At 37.6% G+C, this 19,106-nt stretch overlaps 1 protein-coding gene and 1 long non-coding RNA gene across 11 annotated transcripts in view; one reads left to right on the top strand and one right to left on the bottom strand.

Annotated features, from left to right (window-relative positions):
• Nucleotides 1-10,368, bottom strand: part of LOC311091920 (SEC14-like protein 1) — a 219,510-nt gene extending 209,142 nt beyond the window's left edge. For 5 of the 7 annotated variants that reach the window (XM_084128084.1, XM_084128080.1, XM_084128082.1 and 2 more), the window contains exons 1-2: nt 10,039-10,368; nt 8,801-8,890 (exon numbers count right to left, since the gene is read on the bottom strand). In XM_084128084.1, coding sequence (XP_083984210.1) covers nt 8,801-8,863 — 63 coding nt within the window. In that variant the 5' untranslated portion in view covers nt 8,864-8,890; nt 10,039-10,368. The remainder of the gene's footprint in view (nt 1-8,800; nt 8,891-10,038) is intronic. The other 2 variants (XM_084128081.1, XM_084128083.1) reach the window with 1 other exon arrangement.
• A 396-nt stretch (nt 10,369-10,764) lies between these two features.
• LOC311092776 lies at nt 10,765-17,327 on the top strand. Of its 4 annotated transcripts, none has more exons than XR_014608285.1 (8): nt 10,765-10,819; nt 11,762-11,898; nt 14,523-14,666; nt 14,750-14,813; nt 15,957-16,033; nt 16,246-16,307; nt 16,650-16,813; nt 16,937-17,327. It is a non-coding gene; the product is annotated as an uncharacterized lncRNA (long non-coding RNA). The 4 variants fall into 4 exon arrangements; XR_014608286.1 differs by having other exon boundaries at nt 10,769-10,819; nt 11,743-11,898; XR_014608287.1 differs by having other exon boundaries at nt 10,771-10,819; nt 11,721-11,898.
• The last annotated feature ends 1,779 nt before the right edge of the window (nt 17,328-19,106 follow it).

Below are 19,106 nucleotides of genomic sequence, written 5' to 3'. Positions count from 1 at the left end.
GGCCTAGCCAGTCTCCAGACCTAAACCCAATAGAGAATCTTTGGAGGGAGCTCAAACTCTGTGTTTCTTAGCGACAGCCCAGAAACCTGACTGATCTAGAGAAGATCTGTGTGGAGGAGTGGGCCAAAATCCCTCCTGCAGTGTGTGCAAACCTGGTGAAAAACTACAGGAAACGTTTGACCTCTGTAATTGCAAACAAAGGCTACTGTACCAAATATTAACATTGATTTTCTCAGGTGTTCAAATACTTATTTGCAGCTGTATCATACAAATAAATAGTTAAAAAATCATACATTGTGATTTCTGGATTTTTTTTTTTAGATTATGTCTCTCACAGTGGACATGCACCTACGATGACAATTTCAGACCCCTCCATGATTTCTAAGTGGGAGAACTTGCAAAATAGCAGGGTGTTCAAATACTTATTTTCCTCACTGTAAGCCAAAAATACATTTTCTGGCTTTTCTTAGTCTAGAAAGCTCCAAATTCAAAAATAATTTCACATTTCTTCTACATAAATGACCTATTTTAAATACACATTCATCTTTCCAGAGGTGGAGTATCCCTTTAATATCTGTATAACACAGCCATAATATGTTTGTATACATTTAGTCCAATATGTGCTGTAGAAAATGCTACATGGTTTAATAGAAATTCAATAAAAAATTGTTAAATGAAAAGATGTTCCCTCGCTGTAATTTACCGAAAGTAAAACCACAAATATACCCCTTGGCAGAGCGCCTTTCTCGCACTGTATGACATGACAGACATCATGACATGACAGACATCTAGTTCTCCAGTCCGGTTCAGTTCGCACAGCACGAATTTTCGGAGAATGTGATTGCACTGCATAGTAGGGTTGGGTATCGAGAAGCGGTTCCATTTTAGAAACGGTTCCAAAATGCCAAAAACCGGGGATTCGATAAGACGCGCGCATTTCAATTCCGCTTATCGATTCCTGACTTTTTCAGTGATGCTCGCACGGTGAATGGCAATGAGCGTTTCTTTTTTTTTTTTTTTTTTTTACAGTTGTATTGATCTGCTGGGACCTGGCTGCCGCACATGCGCTGTACGTTACATTTACCATGGCGGAGCGCAGCAAACATTCGAAAGTTTGGTTAAGCTTTTCAAAAAAAGATGACAATACAGCAAATTGCATCATATGCAACAAAGAAATTTCGTGCAAGAGAGGAAGCACCTCCAATATGATGAAACATTTGCTTCAACACAGGGTTAATTTGAAGTAATGCACCACATTTGATTCCGTGCAATCTCTCAGCAGCAACAACACCATACAGCTATTAGCAGCAATAGCAGTCTCTCACATTGTTTAAAATTGTTTGTTGATTTGTTTTGTTTAAAATAGAGATCATGATTAAATACATCAGGCAACTACACAGAATAACATATAACATGTTCGAGTCTATTAAAAAATATATTCAATTGAATCATTCATTCAAAATGTATTTATTCAGAGTCTTTATAAATACTTGCTTAGTTAATGGATGATTCACCATTTCTGAACAAATCTTTTGAATGAATGATTCAATGAAAAAAATACATTTAAAGGCACAATATGTAACTTTTTTGCTTTAAAAATAGCAAAAATCACTATATCTATGTTATATATATATTTTTTGTGTGTACTTACATTATCCCGACTGTTTCCAACAACTTTCAAACCAGGAGAAATTTGTCCCGTTTCTTTATTTCCATTTTGTCGCCGTCAATGGCGTCATATCCGCGTTGTCCCTTGGTTTCCGCTCGTGCTGCCATAGCAACCAGAGCTATGAACCAGAGCCGTCTGATAGTAACCAAAGCGACAGACGTGGACAAATGTGTAGTTCGCAATGTCTATTTGCACGCTGTTGTTGTTTCGTTCAAACATTATGGACCATGGCAAGCAGACTTTGGATAAAAAAGGAGAACTAAAACGAGAATCAATATCAGCGCGGGGTTTTCGAGATGCCGAGAGCTCCCATAGACAGTATATAAACGAGAGCTCCACGTCCGAGACTTCGACCGCTCCTACATGTACTTTATTAAACAGGTGAGCACATTTACATAAAACTAATCAATGTTATATAGTTCAACAATGATAAAATGTCAGAATATGATCTGTATGTTATTCTAATGTTGATCTAGCTTACTTCTAGTCTCATACAGACAAACTAACACATACATTTAAACACATTCAAATGCAGTTTAGTGTGATAGTGTAATGTTAGACCAAGTGAAACAGCGCTGCGTTACCTCACAAGTTTAATTTGTCTAATAAACTGACCTGTGAGTTGTAATTCTGCACTTGCGTGTAGTTTGGTAGAATGAAATGTCCATATTCCTTTTATATCCGCGGGACTCGCGTCACGTGTGGAGCTGATAGCTGTCTCTTAGCAATCCCGAACTGCTTTATATCACAGTCATGATAAAAACATCGATGTATTCACTCATCCATAAACATCATTAGATCGGTCGGCTTGACGTTGACGACAAGATCCATAATTCTTAGCAAATGTTGCGTCATCAATCTACGCCTTTGTTATGGTTAGCGACCCCTAGTGGCGAAAAATTCCATACTGTCCGTTTAACACTCACTTGCTGCCACCTACTGGTGTAATGTAATCAACACAATCTTTATTTGAAAAGACAATTTAGCCATGAAGGGGAAGATGAGCAAGGAGAAATTGGATGAATGTCACAGGGCGGTAACAAGATTTGTGGTGAAGGGGTTACATCCTTTTGCTATGGTTGAGACGCCTTCATTTAGGTATGCAAAATACTTTCTTGATTAGGTTCTCAGTTTTTCACAGCAGTATCAATGGATTTGAGCCTTCTTTGATATTCTCCTGTGACTCAAAGCACATCAGAAACAGAGCTAACAGAACATTATATTCTACAGTAAACTATGATTAGGTAAGTGAAGAATTATAAGTGTACATTTTCTCTGCAGGGAGATGAAAAAGGCCCTAAATCACAAATACAACCCGTCCTCCAGGGATACTCTGTCCAATCATTTGATACCAGCCTCGTACAACATAGAAAAATAAAAAATAAAATCAGATCTGGAAAAGGTCAGCAGAATCGCAGTTACCAGTGATTGCTGGACAAGCATTTGCCAGAACCATTACATTACGGTTACATCACATTATATCACTGAGGGAAAGATGAATCAGAAAGTCCTTAAAACAAAAGCTGTGTACAAAGCACAAACAGGGGCAGTGGTATCAGAAGAAATTGGGGATATTTTAGATGAGTTTGGGATAAGGAGCAGAGTTGCAGCTATCACAGTGGATAATGCATCCAACATGAATGTGGCAGTACAAAAGCTTCACCTCATTAAAATAGGCTGTTTTGCACACACACTTAATCTTGGGGCCCAAAGTGTGTACAAAATTACCTCAGTGGCAAAATGTACAGCAAAGGTTCGGGACGTGATTGTGTGGATGAAGTGGTCAACCATGGCCAAAACTGTGCTCCAGGAGAAGCAACACATTCTGAGTAAGAATCATTACTCATCATCATAATTTAGTTAATTAATATTAGATATTATTGTGTATGTGTTAGTAAGATAGAGTTATAAGAACTGTTTTTGTTGTAGATCTGCCCCAGCACTCTCTCCTTCTCGATGTCAGAACTCACTGGAACTCTCTTTACCTCATATTTGAAAGGTTCCTTGAGCAGTATCCAGCAATTCAGGCAGCCTCTTTGGATCTACGGCTAAAGAAAAACAATGGAGGGGGACAGGTATATGACAGCTTTTGGAATGCTGATTGAAGAATAATTCATAATTTTCTGAACTTTTTTTGTCCTAAACAGACTTGCAAGAGTAACAGATGAGGACTTAAGAAAAGCAGAGGACTTTGTCCAACTCATGCGAGTTATGTACACATCCACACTCTGTGTCTCAACTGAAAAGAGTCCAAACTGCAGCCAGATCCTAGCCCATACTGCAAACGTTAAGAGAACATTTCACTGTGCATGAAGGAGATACAGTGTTTGTGTCCACTCTTAAGACAACAGTCTGGTCTGATCTGTCCCAGCGTTATCAGGTAAAAGAATAATTAAAATGAATATCACTTATAACAAGAATTGTGTTATGTTTTGTTATTCTAATTATATATCTACATTTCATAGAGTGTCAATGTCAGAGCCTTCCTTGAAGAAGCAACTGCATTGGATCCTTTAAGCATAAAGTGGAGAATGAGACAGTCTGGCACCGAATAAAGGACAAAGTACTGGCAGCAGCACATCCTATGGAAACCGAGCAGGTATTCATTATGAACATGAATGTAGTGTGAAATTAATTTAGACCTTAAGTTATCAAATACTAATTTCCTGCATCATGTCCTATGTATGTTAGTCCTTTGTTTCTTCAAATTGCTTATTACACTTTCAGCTGACAGAGCATGGCGATGGAGAGAGGGACATGGAGACAGTCCAGCAGGATAAAGAGGAGACTCTACTGGTGGTGAGCACAGCACGGTATAAAATTGCAGGGATAAACTATGCAAATGGATAAAGTTTTTAAAAAAAATTCCAGGGTTTCTGCAGGTTTCAGTAAGTCAAATTTAAGATCTTTTTAAGACATTTTAAGACCATAAAGATTGAAATTTAAGGGTGTATTCACACCTGCCTTGTTCGGTTCGATTGAATCGAACTCTAGTTCGTTTCCCCCCTTGGTGCGGACCTTTTGGGCAGGTGTGAATACGGCAATCGAACTCGGGTGCGGACCAAACGATCGAACCGAGACCCAGCTGAAGAGGTGGTCTCGGTACGGTTCCAAAAGAACTCTGGTACGGTTCGTTTACGGTGTGAACATGAACCGACCCAATTGCAGAAAACTGCGCCTTTTTATTTGACTGCTCTTATGAGGATACTTAACAAAACGGACATTTTGGCATAATAATTATTATACAGACATCCCAAGTCTCCCGGAAGTTCCGGGAGTCTCCCGCATGTCGATAGCGGCTCCCTGATGCCGGAAATCTCCCGGAAAATCTCCCGGAATCTAGAGCGAGCGAGCAAGAGCGCGCGCACGGCAGAGAGAGGGAGCGAGAGACCTTGCGTGTGTGTGCCAGTGTGCCTCACGAAGCGCATGTAAGGACCCAAGCAATCAATTGTCAGTGCGGGCGGGCTTGTATCTATACTACCATTAGTTTCTTCATATTGCGTTTGTAGAGAATAACACCAAATCAGTAAAATAACAAATATTACATTACGAAATATCTCCATGCTGAGCCTGTTTGTGCACTTCCTGCTTTTCCCTGCTTGAGAATTCCTGTCCAATGAATGGACGACCTTAGCACACGTGTGGTTTTGTTTACACATTTTGGTTCACTTGCAAAAAGAGCAGTGTGAAAGCGAACCGTACCAAACAAAAAAAATCAACATTCTATTTGGTCCGGACCAAAGCAAGTGAACTATCGGACTTTCCTGGTGTGAATACACCCTAAGACCTACACGACGCATTATCCAAGTTAGATAGATAGTTACCTCGGTATCATTAGAGTATCTATTTATCTTTCTATTTATCTAGGATTATCTGATGTGTGTGTGAGAGAGAGGGAGAGGTAGATATTTTTTAATAGAAAATTGTACTTTTGCATATTATACTATAAAACACAATTATTGTTCACAGAATCCTGTTCAAAAAGTACTAATACTACAGAATGAAGTCAATTCAACAAGTTTTATGTCGAAAAACAGTAAATAACAAATTGATTAGCATCAATATGCACTTTTTGTTTACGTAAACATTAAAATACCATTAGAAATGATGGCCAGATTTTAAAAGAGTGTCTTGCAACATGTTATCTACTAACATGTACAAGTTCAAATAAAGTTGACAAAAAACGTTTTATACAAAGATAAACCTCATATTTCAGCCTTTAAATATTTGTTTTATAAAAAGAATGAGTCAAAAAAGATAAATTACTGACATTTACACATTAGCTTATATTTATTAGTAGTGTTTGGGTGCACCCCCATCCTTCATGTTGACTGAGCTTTCAATGTTGTTATGGAAAGGGGTGATTGGTTGGTTCCTGTCACATGACCTGCGGTGCGTTTGCAGCATTCTGAAAAGTTTAGATTTTTTTCATCTCGTTGCGCCTGGTAAAAAAATTAGCGTCTAAAAAATGTACCCCGCGGAAACCCTGTTTTCTTTTGTTCATTGTAGATTCAAAAGTGCAAGAAGACCAAGATGACTCCCTTGGAGGAGCTTTTTGCTGAAGATGATGACCTTAAGGAGAACCTAATTCAGAGCACCTTGCCCATCCAGGAAAAAACTTCCAAAGAACTGGAGATGTATAGGGACATGCTGCCTCTAATGACCTCTGAAGACCCTGCACTCTGGTGGTGGAACAGGAGAGACACATATCCTTTCCTGTCTGACCTAGCCCACTCATACCTTTGTGTACAGGCCTCCTCTACCCAGTTTCTAGCCTGGCAAGCCAGACTTACATCAAGATGTTAGGTCTGGCAACTCACCATAGACACGGCTCAATCCGAGGGGCGGGATAAACGGCTGTCTTTCAAATTCACTCTGCACGCAATAGGACAGCGCTTCAACCAACCAGAGCGTTTACCCAACAGCGGAGCTAACGTTAGTTGATAGATTCAACTTTTGAATCTGGCCGGCAAAACTACGAACACATCTTCCTTTTTTAAGAATGACTTAAGTGCCGTTCTTTGCTCTTTTCTCAAAGAAAAACTTAACTCCAAGTCCTCCAGAGTCGCGGCCAAAGCCGATTCGAAAGACTGTTCTCCAGCAACAGCAGCCATTCTTTGTTTTCAAGTAGCAGGGAACCGTCACAACTCTGCCGTCATTATGTTAAGCCCGCCCCGCCTACTCTATACACGATGTGATTGGCCTGACCAAATTTTGGTTTTTACAGCTCCGAAAGTCAACGGAGAGTTGCTAGACTACCCTGGCTGCAAAATAAATTTTGCTGCCGCTAGGGTGCGTCTAGATTTCTAGGCTAGGTTTTTTCTACTGCTGGGGATACAATTAGCCAAGACAGATCACGTATACTTGCCCATAGCAGACATGCTGATTTTTCTTCAAAAGATTGCTGACTTTGCATGTCTGTTACATATTTTGTTATGTTCTATTTTTTGTGTTAAAATTAAATAGTTTTGTAATTGTTTTTATTGATAATTCCTTAAAGTGTTATATATTTTTTTGTAAATTAAGATGCATTGTCACAGTTTTACTGGTAATAGCCTAAATGTGACAAGAATAAAAGGTAGAATTTTTACAACTATTTGCTCTTTTTTTTTTTCTCTCATTAAGAACCGGATTCGATAAGCGGAATCGGTAAAAAACGAAACGATACCCAACTGCATAGTAACCTCTGCAAAACAGAGCACCTTCTTCTTCCACACTTCACATTCATGCGCATAGACTGACAAAACAAGACAGAAGCTACTGAAGGGTTACAAATTTAAGAATCTATTTCAAATATGCTTCTGTACATAACATCATGGTAAAGAATCTTTTAAGGTTAAGATCTCAGCAAAGTTGCAATTTCTGTTCTCTCCTTATTGTCAGACTGATGGGATTAGCACACGAATGATTCACTGAGAATCTCACCTTTTGTTCTGCAAATGGCTTTCGGACCCAAATGGCTCTTGGAGCCTTATGCTGATTGAGGATGGGCCAGACCCTCAGTCTAGGGTGTTACCTTAACCTGTATACTTAATTTGCATGCTTTGTTCAGAATCTCCGCCTCTACGTAATCCCTCCCCCTTGGAATGTATATAACTACAATGCATACTGTATTAGAGTTAGATCATGTTGGAAGTACTACAGCAACGTACAGCGGAGTTCTCAATAAAGAATAACTTCCGTTCCCAACTGTCTCCTGGTCTCTGCTTCGATGAAAGAAAACTTTCCAACACTACATTTATATGGACACTTTTTGTTTCAATTGGAATAAAATAATTTTGATTGATGAACCCGAACATAGCCTTTACATGAAGGCTAAATAAAGTGATCGGGTTGATGTGCGCATTTATGAGACAAGCTTCAAATCGGATTTTGAAATAAAGGGAAAGCACGAATATAGACTGTCCTGCTGTTGGCACATACTAACCATCATCCTGTCATCGCTTCTTTTCTTTGTTTTAAAAAGCAGACTTAATATTTATCTACTTCGGGTCCTGATTATGAGACGACAAGCAAATGAAGCTTTGTGCCATGCTGCTTATATTTATCAAGCAGTAAAAACACCCTTCCCTCACTCAAAACAAGGCATCTGTGGATGAGAATCCAAAGCAGAGGACTGCTGGGAAGACACTGTCCTGCAGCACTCCACAGACGATGAGTGGAATGAGAATTTTAGAATGAAACGACATTTATTACACTGTATTCAACAACAACAGCTTGTTCTGTGTGTCATACGTCATTAAGCTATTTCAGTTTTCAGTCCAATCAAGTGTTTACAAGTACTATCGAATGGATTAGAAAGGTTTAAACCAGCCCTTACAATCCGAATGAGATTTCAATCGGATTTGGCCAAATCATTACGATTGACATGGTTACATGTGACTTTTTTTTTTTATTCAGACTGTGCTACTAGTCTGATTACAAACAGATTATTAGGGTCCATGTAAACGCAGCTAGTGATCCAGCTTTAGGGAAGCTTTAAATTCAAGGAAAACAGATTGATGTTTTGCCTGTAGCTTGGTAGCTATAAAATATATAATTATCATTGTTGTGGCCACAATAAAACTAGATAATAAAGTTTTTCAACAATAAAATTAACTGTTGAGTGTTAAGACTGTGTTTTACACTTACTGCCATGACCAGTTCAAAAGGATGTTTGTACACCCTCACTGGGGACTGATACTTCTGCACCATGGCGAAGACTACGGCGGTGCTGACAATCTAAAAACAAAAGACAAAGCCAGGAAAGCAGTCAAACATTCCATCTTATGTAATGAACCCAACAGATTTTGGCAGATTTCTCAAAATTAGTAATATTACATCACACATGCAAATCAGCACAAAGTGGACAGACACGCATCACTTTCTATAAACAAATCTGACTACACATTACAAAAGTCTTAAACTTCAATATGTAAAGAATAGTGTAGAGGCATGTGGGTAGGAATTCCAGGCATGTCCAGTTCATGCAGTCAATTTTATGTTGATTCCGCAGCCTGAATACACAAACATTCAGAATAAGAAAATGTTGAAAACATCTTTAGGGGGGTGTTGTTTCCCAATGTATTTAGACACAGAGAATGTGAGTATCCTCTAACGTGTCCTTTACTAATTTACAAGTAAATGCTGTTCAAGTTTTAAACTGTTTTATTTTTTACGTCTGTCCCATTAAATAACAAACCAAGGTAAATGTTATAACAGCAATCCTACCTGCCGAATACATTACCAACACGTATCATTCTGTAATAAATAAAACCCATTCCTGTGATATGCACTGACATTAAACTAGATTAAACTGTATTTACCAGCATGTTAATGGGTGTGCTGTGTATAACAGTTAATACACAACACAAAACAAAATGACAATTACATTAAATCATAATTAAAACGTGCCTTCTCTAACCCAGAGGTGAGAAACATCTATAAACAAACTATCCAAAACACTTGCTTATCGGGTAAAATAGTGTCCCTGAATAAATGTAACGTTTGCTTATTTCTTCGCATTTAAATGTTTTGTATTACGAATGACGTGTCTGATCTCTGCAGCTAACGTAATTAGCATGTTAGCACAACCATTAACGACTCACATTAAACTCAAACACGCCAATACCCTCACATTAAACTAAAACATAATACTCCTTTAATCCAAATGACTCTATAATTGAATCTATTATTACCAAAACAAAGAATGTACATGTATAAACGGTTATTATAGGAGACGGCCGACGTACACTGTTAGCAAACAGTATTAGCGAGTTTAGCGCTAATGACAAAATTACGTTATTAACATTGTTCTATCATTATCTAATTCTAATTTCAGACACATTCTGTAGCGCATTTTAGTAAGTGTGTTTTGTAAATGTACTTACTAAAACAAACTGAATAACTGCAAACAGATTCGTAGCAGCAGATAAAGCAGTATAGTTAAGACTGTAAAGGTTGTTCTTCAGGTTCTAAATGTTGGAATTGGTTGGTTCTGGATCTCCATGATATGATCTCTCTCTCTGAATCAATGCCGAACAGTGACTAACGTTGCTACTCCGATCAAACGCGGTCCGGACTCACAGCTCCGCTGCTGCCGAATCTTGTCCATCACAAACTTCAGAGGACAGAAGAACAGTCTGCGCCTCCTCTTTATCTCAGTATTTTTCCGAACAGTAGGCTATGTATGGTGTTGTTTTCATCGCCACCATGCGACTGACACCACAACAATATTCACCCCTGAAAACCTTTTAAAATGTACATTTATGCGCTCACCCTTCCACATTCATTGAAAGAAATATCAATTATTGAGGACATTTTAAATTTGACTTTTGAGTAAAAAGAGGAATCCTTGACTGATTGTGGGGTAAAAAAAAAAATGTACAGGGGTGTATGAGATTCCACTTGTGTCAAAAATTGCTTTGTACTATATATTTTCTGTGTCTGTAATTGCCTACTTATTCAGATAAATATGTTGATGTATATGTTCTCCGTGTGTTTCCGGAAGGCCCGTTTTCACTGTTGCACTGCACACTCACAGGCGGTAAATTTTGGGGCATCTCGCCCGGGGGGCGGGGTACGTCCTGCGTCACATCTCTCATGCGGGTTCTCTCGTCGACCAGGGTCAGCGCGCACACAGGCAGGCACAGAACTAGCTAGCGAACCTAGGTCTTAAATCTAATAAGTTATGTTTTTTACAGCACGTTTTTTGATGGAAAAGTGATGTTTAATTTCCAGTCTTTGTTTAGTGAACGAAAGCGAAATCAGGAATTGCGGTCTTTCAGTTTGTTTATCGTCACCTAGCTACCAAGGGTTTAAGTTGTACAAGATGTGCTGTAGCCTTAATTACAATGGCCAAGTTTCGCGTTTCATATTAACAGATGAATAGGCTTCGCTCAGTTTATTAAATACATCCAACCTGAAATGTCTCTTACAAACTATGAAGGGACAATGAATCAATACACTGACATGGCAATGCTAGACAGATAGCCTACTTTGTTTGCACAGTCCTACCGTGATTTTGTCACTCTTCTCTCCACCTCTAGACCTACGTCTGGTGACAGCGGGGAAACTTTTACCTCGATAAAGTTAGGCCTACTTATTGTATTGCAGAAAAGAAAAGTAAACTCCAGTTAACCAGTTCATGTTTCTTCTTTAGGTGATTCAAGCAGTAACGACTAATTAGACTCAATACTGCTATTACAGGTGGAATTATGAAATAGAAACAGGCCTTAATGCAAGATTTTAATCATGTCAATACACAATAAATAGAACATTTAATTAATAAATTAATCAATAAGTCAGGACAGCCCATTCATGCAGGTAGTGAAATAGTTAAATCAAATACAAATACACAGTAAAAAAAAAAAAGGGTTGTTAACCTTAACCCGTTATCAAGTCAATTAAAAAATATATTTCATGGTGTGCATGGTGTGTTAAGTGTTTTTTTTTTTTTTTTTGTAATGCAATGTTTTCAACATAGGGAAATATATACAGCATTTGTCAAATTTTCCCTTAACCCCCCCCCCCCCCCCCCCCCCACACTATGTCACAAGACATAGTGAAGCAGTGTGGCTGTGCTGATCCTTCAGTACAGGTCCTATTCACCAGGCTTCTTGACCCAGGCGTTGCTTGTGTTGCCCATGAGGGAAGCATGAGGGACTTGTCTGTCTGTCAGGAGACCTGGTGCGCCTTCTGTGTTGCTCGAAGCCAGGGGAAGATGGAGTCCTACAACATGTGAAGAAAAGGTTAGGGTTACAGTGTGCGAATACAACTTTGTCTTGTGCACACACGCGCATACCAAGGTTATAATCGTTATATTAAATAATGTTATGTAATTTTTTTACTTTTTCACTGAATGTTTGCTGCTTCAATCCAGATGAGTATGCTATTGACTGTATAGAGTAAATAGGGTGTGAAAATTGTACAGCTGTGGTATTTGTATAGGGTGTGAATTCTGTATAGATTTTTGGTACGGCGGTTGGATTTTGTAAGAGGTAACGGAATTTCAAGGGGGTGTGAATTAAAAAAAAAAATTGTATGATGATTTTGTTGAGTTATTATTACACAATACTTATTCTGACCTTTTTGAATCTTGCCCCTAACAAATAACCCAAATTACAAAAAAAAAAACTAAAACTAATAAAAACTAAACTAAAACTAAGCATTTTCAAAAACTAAAAACTAAACTAAACTAGCAAACCCACTTTAAAAACTAATTAAAACTAAACTGAATTTGAAAACAAAAAGTCAAAACGAAATAAAAATAAAACTAATGAAAAATGCAAAACTATAATAACCCTGGCGCATACACACACGCACACACACACGTCTTCTTGCATTCTATAAGCTTGTTTTGTTGCCCATGAGGGAAGCATGAGAGACTTGTCTGTCTGTCAGGAGACCTGGTGCGCCTTCTGTGTTGCTCGAAGCCGGAAGAGGACCGAGTCCTACAACATGTGAAGAAGAGGTTAGGGTTAGGACTTAAAGTGTGCAAATATAATTAAGTCCTACCTGTTACAGATAGCAATGGGAGCAATGGACAACTGGACCAATGGCTTAATGTTAACATTTTAACAAAATATAACCAGCAGAAAAATAACATACCCTGGTTCCATTTCCTTTTCTTGGTTTTTGCTACCCTTCGTTTATTAGCTGGAAGAGCCCGAAGAACTTCAGAGTCCTTTCTAACCATAACTATTTCCTTTTGGTTATTTAACATGAGTCCATTTTCTCTTCTGCACTGGGTTACAAATGATTTTCTTAGATTGATCAGTACTTCTGTTGACCTTGTGAGAGTTTCCAGGTCGTTGCATAAATATGTGTCATCACTAAACATCTTTAGTTCTTCTCTCAATTTAAGTTGTGCAGATTTGATCCGCTGTGGCATAATGTCTTTTAGGCTCACTGCTCCTTCATCGTGCACCCGGCAGCCTACTCCATCTTCCAGGCTCTCTGCCCCTTCATCGTGCACCAGGCTCTCTGCCACTAAGGCTATGTGTATGTGGCTCTGTATGGTAGTGTTTGAAGGAACGTAGGCCTGGTCTTCCTCAAAAGGTCTCTGCTGGTCATTGGGACACAGGTCCTTCAATACATACTGTTTTAGGGCTCTTTTAACAAATGCGACAGATGTAATACCCAATCCCACCATCTCATGTATTTTATCCCGCACTTTGGGATGAATTTGCCTCCCAAAGCAACACCCTTTGTCGATAATGTGATTCAAATGAGCTTCTACCAGCGGAATCCGGACATGTATGAAGGAAGATGTTGGTGGACTCCCCTGAGCCAAATCCTCTTTTAGCCTTTTCATAGCCTCTTCTTTTGTAGTTCTGGAGGCATCGCCTTTTACACTGTATGTGTCATATCTAAAATAGAATATAAAAAACTATGTTAATGACTCTCATCCCTTTGACCCTTCTTGTGAAAACACACTTCAAATCATCCTCTGACTCACTACCCTCACAGCTTCTTGGTTACACACAGTGGGGTATCTTCACAGTAGTCCTCCACTTGCCACACTAGCCTCGCCGTCTCATCATCCTTTACCTTGACAGACCTTAAGAAAGAGATATTTTGCAAAACCAAAGAATGTGGAAGGGGGAGGGGAACTAGATAACGGTGTAACGCAATGTCAGTTATGTTGAATGACTGATTCATTTTTGGATTACAAAAACACATACACATGTCCAAGGATAACATGAGGAAGGGCAAGCACTTATTTCCATCATGGATAGTTAGTTAACTGTGTTTCATAGTAACTTAATACCATTTGTTGAAAGACGTGAGCGTTGCTCTTTTATGGTTTTCCAACAGAGTTGTCAGATCCTCCTCCGACTTTACAATTACGGAAATGTATCCCCCATCTCTCTTGACAACTTCGGAATGTGGAGGCATCCAAGGCAGATCTATAAAACATTAATATTTCGTTAACACAAACCAGGGGTGCAAACCAGATGAGGCTTCTGTAAGACTACAGGTGAAGCAGTGCTAAAAAAAAGTTTAAAAAAAAAGTTTTACAAAAGTCTTACAATAAATATTTTCACCAAAAGAGGACAGGTTTGCACCACGACGTAATTTGAAGTTGGCCAAGATTACCTAACGTTAGCATTTTAAACCAAGTTAGCTAGCAGTAAATTATACTGTAATAATTACGTTTAGAAAAGTCTTATAACTATTTTCACCAAAAGAGGACAGGTTTGCACCACGTAATTTGAAGTTGGTCAAGATTACTCTATCTAGCTAATCTATCTAACTCTATCTAACAGTCGAAATCTTAACTAAACAGGAAAACAATCTAACATGATTAAAAACTTACCCTCCATCGTGCAAAAAGATGTACACATGGTAACGTTAACTTCCCACTCAACAGACGAGTCCAGAGACGGTTGGAAAAACTATAGAATTTTTGACTGGTCCCCGCTGGTGCGCGCTGACCCTGGTCGACGAGAACGAGAATGAGGTCTCTGCAGAGCAACAAAGGGCGTTCCTCAATTTTGGGGCGTTTTCCAACTGGGTAGGTGTTTTACAACCTCTGTGCCTGGTTTGCTAAAACTTGAGTGGGCGATTCCTAATACTTGAATATGCTTTTCCCATCAGATATGAGCGATAAAGCGAGAAAGCGGTGAAATGAGGAGAGAGATCACCTGTCCTGCATATGGATGTAAGTGGATTTTTGTAAATTCTCATTTTGTCTAAGTTAACGTTTTAATTAGTTTGTGTAAATTTGCTTGCAACATGATTAGACAGAAAAAGCTCCAAGAGGTCTGCCACTTACAATCTATCGCTAACCATTAGCAAACATTCGCTAACTTTTTGGTGCATAAGTTTGTTACTTTAGTGTTGATAGTGGTAGTTTGCTTATTTTTTTCCTGTCGGAGTATTCTAATATAAAAAAAATAGTTAGCTTGTCAGACTAGAAAACAATAGTTGTAAACAAATGTTAATGGACTATTCCACCAAATAGGTGCCATTTATGTCCCCAGGACATTATGGCCCGGTTTCACAGACAGGGTTTAGCCTAAACCAGGATTAGTCCATAGTTCAATTAGGACATTTAAATAATTTTCATAAACATGCTTAGAAAAAAAAGAGACAAAACAAAGGCACTGATATATTTTAAGATCAGTCAGTGCAAGTTTATTTCAGTTGGAACAGCTCAGACTTACATTTTAGTCTAGGACTAGGCTTTAAAATTGTTTGTGAAACCGGGGGGTATATAGGTACTAATATGTACAAAAAATAACTATAAATACATTTTAAGGAAAGTGTTGTGCACATTAATCTAACTGAAAATTTTATCTAATTAAAAAATTATTAAAAACTATAATAATTTTGGATAAATAACGTTTTCATTAAGTCCAGAACACACTCCCTTTATATATGAAATGGTGTTTGAGTGTGAGGTGCGCTGTAAGAAAACAAGAAAAGCTCCACAGAAAAGCTGAAAAAGCATTGCTTGTTAAGTTTATTATTTTTAATATCAATTTTAATGTAATATTTATAATTTTTCTGTTTTATATTATATCTCATAACCCATTATGTACCCCTAAACATAACCCTAACAAAAACCTCTGCAGACCACTAGATTTAAATAGAAACATGATTTGACCTTTTTTAGCAGTGAGATCAGCTCACTAGTCAATGTTCAACACTCTTCATTATATCAGTGCAGGCATTAATACCTCACATGTGTAGTCAATCCTATAGACTAACATAATGGATGAATGTTAAAATGTAAAATGATTATGTACAGAGGAGGAAACTTTTTTTTAAATTAAAATGGATGAATTTGTTGTCTATTCAGCACATCACAATTCAGCGGAGAGGACAAGAGCCTCAACCACAGCGCTACCTTGCTGCTGTGGAGTCTTCATTCTAATGGTAGGATCAATGGCTACTATTGGTTCTGCAGGTGCCATGTCAGAATTAAACCCATGTGCAGTTATTAATACATAATTCATGTTGCTGTATGCTCTCTATGTCATCTTGGGGGGAACATTTGACTTTTCACAGGTGTGTTTTCCAAGCTCATTAAAAAACATTCTGTAAGTTTAAGAATTGTTTTGATAAACTTGTGCTTTTTCCAACTATAGTCAGACATACCAAGTATAAGAAGATGGTGGTCTGTCCTTTTGCTGGAGAAATTCCCACCAAGGTGTTTGACTCTTTCTTTCTTTCTTTCTTTCTTTCTTTCTTTCTTTCTTTTTTATTGTTATTAGTCCTTTTCTAAAAAATAATGACAAGGATTGCAAAATGCCTTTACAGTTAGTGTGACTTTTAGTTTTCATATCTTCATGCAATGAAACTTGATATACTGTATTAATGTGTTTTTATGTCATAAATTTGTCAAAATCGGTCATGGAAATCCAGCAAAGAAAGAAAAGGCGGATTGACAAGCCACACAAAACTGCTATGATTTATTTTGTTTGAGGTGCTCTATTATTTATAGTAAATGTTGACTGTCATTTACTGATGTTCTTCATTTGTCCCTTCATAGTGGCAACCGTTGACCAACCCCTGAACATACAGGAGGCATGTATTTGTTGTTACTTCAAGATGGTGACGTTGCAATTGGCTCCCTTGCCCTCACCTGCAGGTGCTTCAACAGCATTGTGAGCATGGATAGTTTCCGCCGAGAGGCTCACTTTCGGTGGTTGGACAGTAAGTTTTATTAATGTCACTGTTTAGTTAATCACAGCTCTCTCTCTGTTTTTTCTCAGTTATGTATGGTTGAATATTAAGACAATGATGATGTCAGCTGACAACTTTTTTTTTTTTTTTCAGGTGTCGTGAACTGGAAAATTTCAGAAACCTGTACAGGGTTCCATACAGTCTATCCAGATGTCTCCATTGTGAGACTACATACAAAGACTGTGGTGAAGGCTACAGAGGAAGAGGGCAAAGAGGTGTGATGCTGGGGTTCTTTGGCTCTGATGACTTCCAAGGATACTGCGGAGACGACTGTTTCTATGAGGCTGAAGGAAGCATCTAATGTTTCATGCAATGTGTTCCTCATGTTTGAACTTGCCACATTTATTGCTTGCTTATTTTATTTTATTGGATTCTCTCTTTTTTACTATTACATTAAGTAGAGAATGCTGCATTTATCAATATAGTTTTTCATCATATTGGTTACAGTATCTATACGGTCAATAAAGTGATGCTAATGTTTTAAGTTTTCAGAGTCATTATTCTAAGTTAACACATTTTACCTTAATTTAAAGGTCAATACGTTTTACATTATATATCATTTAATCTAAGCTACAAATATCACTTAAATATCAGTCATTACATATAAATATCATATTTTGAAAAATACAGGTGAGAAAGACCAATACAATCATTTTCACCATTGCTTTACTGTAGGATTTGGTAACTTTATTGGAAATTGCTATTAATTTTCCTTGTTATTCACCGTTACAACTTGATTTATGTTGTGTTGTTAACACACACACAAAACGAAAATAAAACTAATGTAATTATAGTTGAGTAATAAAGTAATTTTTAATACTTTTAGCTTTTAAGGTTTACATTTAGAGAAAAATTGCATGCAGGTAGGAGAGATTATAAAATATAATACACACTCACAGGCTATTATACAAGATCTGTATCTTATAACATAAGAACGGGAAATTTGGTTTATGAAAGAATTCCATATTAAAGATCTCTCCGTAGTTTAATGTAACACTTTTTTAAAATTTTATTTTTAAGAAGGTACTGTAGCCTGTATTTTATACACATATTTTATTTTGACATACATGTTGTCGCGATATCGACATAAGACGAGAAAAAAAACGAGAAATAATAACGCATATACGTTTCTGAAAGGGCTTCCGTACGAGAAATAATAATAACGCATTTCCGCTTCTGATAGGGCTTCCGTACGGTTTTGATTGGATGGTTGGAAAATGCCTAGACCGGTTTGAAAATGCCCAATAATTGGGAAACGCCTTCTTGTTGTTCCGCAGAGACCTATACTTGACGAGAACCCGCATGAGAGATGTGACGCAGGACGTAACCCCGCTCCACTTGTAGCTCCGTATAGCTTTGTTTTTAAACTCTATTTTCTGTTTTTCTTGCCGCTTATATTGCTTAGCCCTTATGTACTGTTGCGGGTCAGTTTGACCCGTTTTGATTTTTTAAATATCAGTTAACCTATGTTTTTGTTTTGTTTTTGTTGTTGTTTTTTCGAAATTTTGAAATTTTGTGACTTTTTCTCATTTAGAGTCATGAAAGCAGCTTTTCCCCACATTTCAATGCACAAAATATTTTGTCAGCCACATATGGTAAAAAAATGGATATAGTTTATTTTTTTCAATCTATCTGAAATACAATTAAACCTATGTTGTTTTCATTGAAATTTGGTGACTTTTTCTCATTTAGGGTCATGAACATGCTTGCAAAGTTTCAACACGCTGATGTGTTGTGAAATGCGCATACAGAAATTTTATATGATTTTATTGTTTGTGGGTAAATTTTTAAAAAAAGCAACTGTACAGACCCAAAAATACGAAACACTTCTTTGTTGAATGTCAGAGCTCTCCAACTAGTCCTGAGGTACCAGTGTCTTGCTGAGTTTAACAACTTCTTATTTTCAAAGTTTGTGGAAATAAAAAGCTGTTTTACCTGTTAATTGTCTATCCCATTTATTGTGCATAGACTTGAAAATGCCTTTTCAAACATAAATTGTTAAAAATCTTGAATACTTCAGAGCACAGACTTAAAGGCCCCTAAAGTTTTTTAGCTCTTAGTATGAATATGTTAGCCTTAAGGTTATGAATAAGCTGGTGTGTTCCAAAACAATGACAAAATTTGCATTTAGGAGATATAAGCATTCAAAACTTACAGTCTCACTGAAGGGTTACAAATTTTAAGAATCTATTTCAGATATGCTTCCTTACATAACATCACGGTGAAGAATACTGATTTTAGCATTTGAGGTTTTAATTTAGAT

Source organism: Abramis brama, assembly GCF_963993115.1.
Source record: "Abramis brama genome assembly, chromosome: 11".
NCBI classification, from domain to species: domain Eukaryota; kingdom Metazoa; phylum Chordata; class Actinopteri; order Cypriniformes; family Leuciscidae; genus Abramis; species Abramis brama.
This window is presented reverse-complemented; position numbering and strand designations above follow the sequence as displayed.